This window comes from Myotis davidii, unplaced genomic scaffold, assembly GCF_000327345.1.
Source record: "Myotis davidii unplaced genomic scaffold, ASM32734v1 scaffold1290, whole genome shotgun sequence".
NCBI classification, from domain to species: domain Eukaryota; kingdom Metazoa; phylum Chordata; class Mammalia; order Chiroptera; family Vespertilionidae; genus Myotis; species Myotis davidii.
In genome coordinates, this window is record NW_006282186.1 from 942,615 (window position 1) to 950,014 (window position 7,400).

Here is a 7,400-nt window from a genome sequence, read left to right on the forward strand (position 1 = left end):
CAAAATTCCAGGGACAATGAAAGAAAAGATTGATAAATTTGATAATATAATTTTTTAAAAATTACATGGGAAACCACTGTAAAATATAGGACAAATAAGGGGCTTGCATTAGTCCAAGTTGTGGTACCCCGTTATTTTTAATTTATTGCCATGGTGTTCTATACAACAGAAGCGGCATGACAGTGGCTCAAGACTAGGAGATCCAATGGTTTTACCATGTTCTGTTTCCAGGAGCAGACACCCCAGTGCAGTGATGGGATAGCCTACTGAATACTCACTGAGGTAGTAGGCTGCAGATAGGACCCTGTTAGGTTGGGGAATTCTCTTCCAGGATGCAGGCCAGGCTATGGTACTGTCACCAATAGATACATTTGGTTACTTAAAAATATATAGATATCTAAAATTAAAAAATAATCTGCCAATCGGAAAGATTCTCAAGTTATGTTATTAAGTAAAAAAGGAAGGTACCAGAAGAGTGGGGACCCCATTAGCATGCATTTTAATAAGTCTCTGTGGTTTTCCATATATTAAAACTGTGGTACTATAGGCTAGGGTGCATGAGGGGAGACTTAGACTTGATATTTTTTACCTTTATGAATATTTTGAAAGTGTATCTGTTACATAAATGAAATACTTTTATAATTGAAAAAAGAATGAAGTTGAAGGACTAACAGTTATTCACAACTTTCTCTTCTTGGTGTCCTAATGGAGTACGTTGGAGGTGTGGCCATGAGGGGAGCTGAGCAAGGGAGATGGGTAGTCATGTTAGGGGTAGTGTCAGTGCACAAGGATGAGTGAAGGAAAGGTAATAGGGTGAATAACATAAAGGCCAAACACCTCTTTAAAGTATAAACATAGAATTTAGTAGCTCAGTCCACACTACTCTGGACTGTTTTTGAAATGAGGCAGAAAAGTCTGAAGTCATTGACAATTGTTATTTTAGAAAGCCATGGCTGGAGACAGTGACCTCATCATTTCAGTCAGTTTCTTTAATTACTTTTTTAAGTTTTTAATTTATTGATTTGCGAGAGAGAGAAATAAAAGAAACATGGATTTGTTGTTCCACTTGTTTGTACATTCATTGGTCAGTTCTTGTACGTGCCCTGACCGGATATTAAACCTGCATCCTTCATATATCAGGACGATTCTCTAACCAACTGAGCTACCCACTGTATCAGTGTCCCCTCTGCCATATGAGGGCCAGTGTCTTTTAAAGAGTTACGTCTGATAATGGTGGGTTTTTAGGATTTGGGGAGATTTCAGCCCAGGGCTCTGAATAATATCTCATCTTTATTTTTTATTTAAAAATATTTTATTGATTTCAGAGAGGAAGGGAGAGAGGGAGAGAGAGACAGAAACATCAATACCAATGATGAGAGAGAATCATTGGTTGGCTTGCCTACTGCATGCCCCACACTGGGGATCGAGCCTGCAATCTGGGCATATGCCCTGACCAGGAATCAAACCGTGACCTCCTGGTTCATAGGTCAGTGCTGAACCACTGAGCCACGCGGCTGTGCATCTTTATTTTTTTATGCCAATTGTCAGTATCTAAAATATAGTTTATGTGGTTATTATCTCTCTGTTACTGCTAGAACATAAGCTCCATGAAGGCAAAGACTTTGTTTAGCTCGCTGTTGTCTTCTACCCAATAATTTTAATGTTTATCCAAAGAAGACACTCAATAAATATTTGACGAATCAATAGCTGTGTTGAGATAGTTATGTGGAATTAGCTAAGGCTGGACCACAAGAGGGAAGACTTGACTCTAATTGATTTCACAGTAACTAATTTGATTTTTCTTAGTCTCACCAAGGACATGACAGGAAAGGAAGATGTGTACCGAGGCCCGGCCATCAGGGCTCTCTGCAGAATCACTGACGTAAGTTCTCTTGTGTTGCTGGGGTGTTGAGTGGGAGGGTGGGGGAGGGAGGCGGTGCGTGGTGGTGGTGTCACTGTTTATCTGCAGGAGGCCATGTGATGGAGTAGGATTCACTAGTCTGACTGTGTGAATCTTCAGTACAGGCACACCACCTCGTTTTACTGTGCTTCACAGATACTGCATTTTTTTTTTTAGACATAATGCTATTCTTACATACTTAATGACTACAGTATAGTGTAAACATAACTTTTATATACTCTGGGAAACCAAAAGAATTCACGTGACTTGCTTTATTGTGGTACTTGCATTATTGCGTGGCCTGGAACCTGCAGTATCTCTGAGATATGTCTGTGTAAGAGAAACAGGACCACCAGAAAGGCTTTTGTGGTTCCAGGCATCTTTTCTTTCAAATGGTTTTTTCCTTTTGTTTATTTAGATTAGTCTATTTCTTTCTCCGTTTGCCCTCATAGACTTTTGTTATAGCTAGGGCACATTGCTTACAGGAAACAAAAGAACATTTGAATTTAGCTTTAAAAAGAAGTGTTCTTACAAAATATAGAGTGCTCAGAATTTGAGGTAAAACTTAGAACCAGAAGCCAGCTCAAGAAAGGAACCCAGCGACAAGATTTCTTAGATACTCACTGTTATGATCCATCATTTGCCAGACTCAAGCCTCATCATTCAAATAGTTCAGGAAGACAACCTGGTTAGTCATCAGCTAGCCCAGTAGCTTGTATACACCTGTATCTGACTCAGTCTGTTACATCTGGAGAGATGAGGGTACATAGTGTGCTAGGATGTCCATTTCTTGGAACTGTGAGTAGGAAAGGTTAAAATGGAGGGCAGGCTGGGCATTGATAAATTAAATAATATTTCAGGTATACTAATGCATGGGTATATGTTTGTAACCCTCTCAAGTTTTAAAACTTGAGCAGGATCAAATGGTAAATCTGGATTCTAGAAGGAATAATAGAAATGCTTTAATCTACACTAATAAAAGAGAAACATGCAAATTGGTGTCACTGCTACGCCCACCAGCCAATCAGAGTGACTATGCAAATTAACCCAACAAAGATGGCGGTTAATTTGCGTACACAGGTGCGGAGCAAAGACTTAAGGCTCTGGGTGGATTGAAGACTGAAGACTGAAGAGGCTTGGCTTCTCTGCTGCGGCCGGGCCAAAGGCCTGGGTCCCGAGTGCCGGAGGAAAACCGGTGCCAGCAGCCAGGGGAAGGAAGGCCTATTGCGCTAATCTTCGTGCAACGGGCTTCTAGTATTTTAATAAAACAGTTACTCAACTATTTTATTGTGGTTATTTTTGTTTTTAGCATTAAGTGGGTGACATAAGACTTGATACCAGTGCTAGCAAAAGGACTCTCTTCTAAAAAACTCTTTCAGTCTGTTTACATATCTTCATGGGCCAGCACCTTTCCAGTACTAAGCTTTCTTCCAGTTAAATTAAAAAGAACTTTATTTTCAGAGGATTTTATATTGAGAGCTCACTATAGTAGTATATCAAACATTTAATTATGTATATAAAATAATCAGATTACACTTGACTTGTAAGACTCTCTGGGATCCATATAAAACAGATCCCCTTCACATAGAGCAGTGGTTCTCAATCTTCTGGCCCTTTAAATACAGTTCCTCATGTTGTGACCCAACCATAAAATTATTTTTGTTGCTACTTCATAACTGTAATGTTGCTACTGTTATGAATCGTAATGTAAATATCTGATGTACAGGATGGTCTTAGGCGACCCCTGTGAAAGGGTCGTTCGACCCCCAGGTTGAGAACTGCTGACATAGAGGAATTTTCAGGACTTCAAAAGCACCTTTCATCCTCATCTAGGAGTTTCCTTTACAACATCCTTGGTAGGTTGAACCCTGCTTATGTGTTTCCTCAAATTGGAGCTCTTCACTTTGAGACAGTTTATTTCATTGTTGAATAGTTATTTGTCTTCCTTACATATAGATGTTCCTCCTTGAAGCTCCCACTGGGTTGTCTGGGTTCTGCTGGATGGGCTATGATTGCTCTATTATATGCTAATCCTTTTTAATGCAGTCTAAGTATTTACACAGAAACTAATATATGACTGGTTTTCATAAATTATTTTGAAGTGGTAATATAGTGTGAAAATGTTTTGCTTCAACAACTTTTCTCTCTGAATTTTATTAGGGAACATTGCTGCAGGCCATTGAAAGATACATGAAGCAGGCCATTGTGGATAGAGTCCCCAGTGTATCCAGCTCAGCATTGGTGTCTTCCTTAGTAAGTGAACAAGACAGTGGCTGCCTAGTTCTTATGCATGGTACAGTTTCTAGTTGCAAAAGCAAAGTGATTCTCTCACAAGTGAAACATTTAAAAAATATGTGTATATCTCTATTACTTTATCCAAGAATATTTTGTCTGCCAGGGGAACATTGAGCAATTAAAATGGGCAGTTAAAAATATGAAATTGTCATGGGCTTGTAAGGTTTTGGTAATCAGAAAGTTATGTTTTACACATAATAAAGATGGGAGGTATGGGTCAGGGAAAGACAGGGGAAGAAACTGAGGGTTGATCTCTCATTTTTTTAAAAAAAAATATTTATTTTAGGTGGGGGGTGGGGGGGAGAGAGAGGGAGGGAGAGAGAAATTAATTTGAACCTGCAACCTTGGCCTAGAAGATGATGCTCTAACCCACTGAGCTACCCAGCCAAGGCTCTCAATCTCTTTTTTAAAAAATCTTCTGTTATGACCTGCACTTTTACCTCTTGCCTCTTGGTTCTCTACTTTCCTTCACAGTGTCCTTCAATCCAAAGTCTCCTGTCCCACTTCAAAAATTTTCTCCCAGGAAGTAGCCTATTCTTTCTCTTTTATATCAAAACAAAATTTATTACTTACAATTTCTCACACTGCATTTAATTAACATTGATTACTAATGTGTAAATGGATTTAATCATCTGAATCACAGGAGTTACCTGGTTCTGGAATATAATTGACCAAGAGAATATAGTGGTTCTCTGATTTTTTCTTCTAGGTGAGTTTCCTAGAAGTAGAACTTATAATGTTAACATTATTTAAGTACTATCCATCCCTTCCTGTCCCTCCCGTCTCCTTACTCCCTTTTACACATCTCTCTGGGACTACAGGCATATGTTACTCGCCTTTCTAGGGAATCTTGGAGAAAGTACTTTCGGTTTTATTACTTGCCTCAGGAGTAGAGATTTGAAATAGACTTATGAAGCTACAAAGTTGTTTCTTTTCTTTTTTTTTAATGTCTTTTGGAAAAGGAGCTCATGCATCTATACTTCCAGTGACCATGCCTTATCTAGTGTCATTTTTTTCTGCCCTTAGCACCTGATGAAGATAAGCTATGATGTAGTTAAGCGCTGGGTCAATGAAGCCCAAGAAGCTGCTACAAGTGACAATATTATGGTCCAGGTATGGATATTGAATTATTTTAGCTTCTGTCTCAAGATCAGCTTTCTTTAACCCTACATTGCAAGGGCAATTTATTGATTCCAAAAAATGAGTATTAGCTAAAGGCTAATATTAAGCAGCCTGTGAGTGCATATTCTCAAGTAGGTATCCCACTAATTATGATTACTACCATAGGCCCTGCTAGTGTTCAATTGGAGCTGTAAGAAGGTTAGAGAAAGCTTCTTATATTCAGTAGCAGTTTTAGAGGCTCATTCCAAAGGTCCTTCACAGTGCATTTCAATCCTTTATTTGAAAAATAAATTGTGAAAAAGGATGTTCAATTCCAGGCTTTTCAGGCCTTGATTATAGTAAACATTATAACAACAGTAAAGAGTAATTTTTACATTGTGAAACTTTAGTACCATTTTGTTGGAAATATCTCCTTTTGATATTCATTAGGCTGTTCCTAATTAAAAGGAACAAGGTTAAATCCTTAACTGGCAATTTTATGTAAAGTACCCCATTTGTGTTTGAGAGGGTACTTACTTATCCCCTTTCTGTGTTTATAACTTCTCATGTTAGCATACTCAGTTATGAGGAAACACAGTAGTTATTTTTCTCATGGGAAATATTCTCACTCTCCTAATTCCATTATTGTGCCTTTACACAAAGTGCCGTGATAATATTCGTGCACTCCTAAAGCCTTCTTCAGGAGATGTGATCCCTTAACTTCTGACATGGTCACAGGTGATTTAAAGCCACTTGAAGGCCTGCCACACTGGTAAAGCCATGGACCTGAGACCTTTGTACTAAGGATGAATGGGGCAAGGCTGACTTGCCAGATGTACCCTCAGATTGTATGTTACCTTCTTAAGACTTCTCCAATCTAAATTTACACCTTCTGGGGATAAATTCGAAACTCGTATCCTTTCAGTCTTTCCTGTGTTTGATTCAAAGTAAAAAGCTATACTATCTGTATACTTTTGACCTGAGAATCTTTTTATTAAAAAATCTAGTTGCATATGATTCTACTTTCATGTAATTTTGTCTTCTTCCTACTCAGTTTTATGTATGTTACATTCTTTTTCTTGTTCTTTAGTACCATGCATTGGGAGTCCTGTATCACCTTAAAAAGAACGATCGCCTTGCTGTTTCTAAGATGTTAAATAAGTTTACAAAATCCGGTCTCAAATCACAATTTGCTTACTGCATGCTGATCCGAATTGCCAGTCGCTTACTAAAAGAAAATGAAGAGGGGTAAGTGTCTTCATCTAAACTTAAGTAATTTTTCCTTTGCTGGTAAATATGCCTCAGAATTTATTTCCTTAATGAATATTTTTTGGGCATTGCTGACTTTACAGATTTTATATTTTCTGAATTAAAAAAAAGAATCATCGAATTCCAAGTAACTCAACTTCTAAAAAAATTTAATATATGCTCTGGTATATGTATTTAATAGAGTATGATTGTTAATATAATAGCAAATTGACCTGAAACAAAAAATCCTTAAATGTGGAAACCGGAAGTAACATTAAGAATCTTTTTTTATCCCTTTTATTTTTATAAAAGAGACTACTGAAGTATTGTATTTCATTATTTATTTATTTAAATTATTTAAAGGGCAGGAGGGAGAAAAATAGAATTACATATGTAAGGTTCTTATATTTTTCATGAAGCGGTATTATATTATTTGATGGTAGTCTGTGGTAATATAAGGATAAATACTGTGATCTCTTGAGTACCCACTAAAAACACCTGAAAGATATAATGTAAATGTTAACAGAGAAGATAAAATAGAATATCCAAAAATATTCAGTTGAACTTCCTACAGTGGTGGAGTAGCTTGGTCATATTAGCGCTCTTGCAAATAATGATTATATAATAGTATAAAACTATTAACCCCCCTCGCCCCCCGCCCCCCCCCAAAAAAAACACAAAAAAAATAAGAAACCCCACAACTATTTGGAAGTACTGGTGATTCATGAAAAGGAGGCAAAAACTGGAGGGAAGTTGATGCCTGGACAGCTGAAGCTATACTGGGTGAGATTTGGGTATTTCTGGGTAGTCTCCTAGGGCAGTTCCCAATTTTCAGGTGGGATCACAGGAAGGTATA

The 7,400-nt window shown here is 37.7% G+C and overlaps 1 protein-coding gene across 2 annotated transcripts in view; it reads left to right on the top strand.

Moving 5' to 3' along the window:
* The window catches only part of LOC102758583 (coatomer subunit gamma-2), a 48,085-nt gene extending 41,512 nt beyond the window's left edge, over positions 1-6,573 (top strand). For both annotated transcript variants that reach the window (XM_015567275.1, XM_006752705.2), the window contains exons 6-9: positions 1,807-1,882; positions 4,061-4,153; positions 5,222-5,308; positions 6,387-6,573. In XM_015567275.1, the coding sequence (XP_015422761.1) occupies positions 1,807-1,882; positions 4,061-4,153; positions 5,222-5,308; positions 6,387-6,548 (418 nt within the window). In that variant the 3' untranslated portion in view covers positions 6,549-6,573. The remainder of the gene's footprint in view (positions 1-1,806; positions 1,883-4,060; positions 4,154-5,221; positions 5,309-6,386) is intronic.
* The last annotated feature ends 827 nt before the right edge of the window (positions 6,574-7,400 follow it).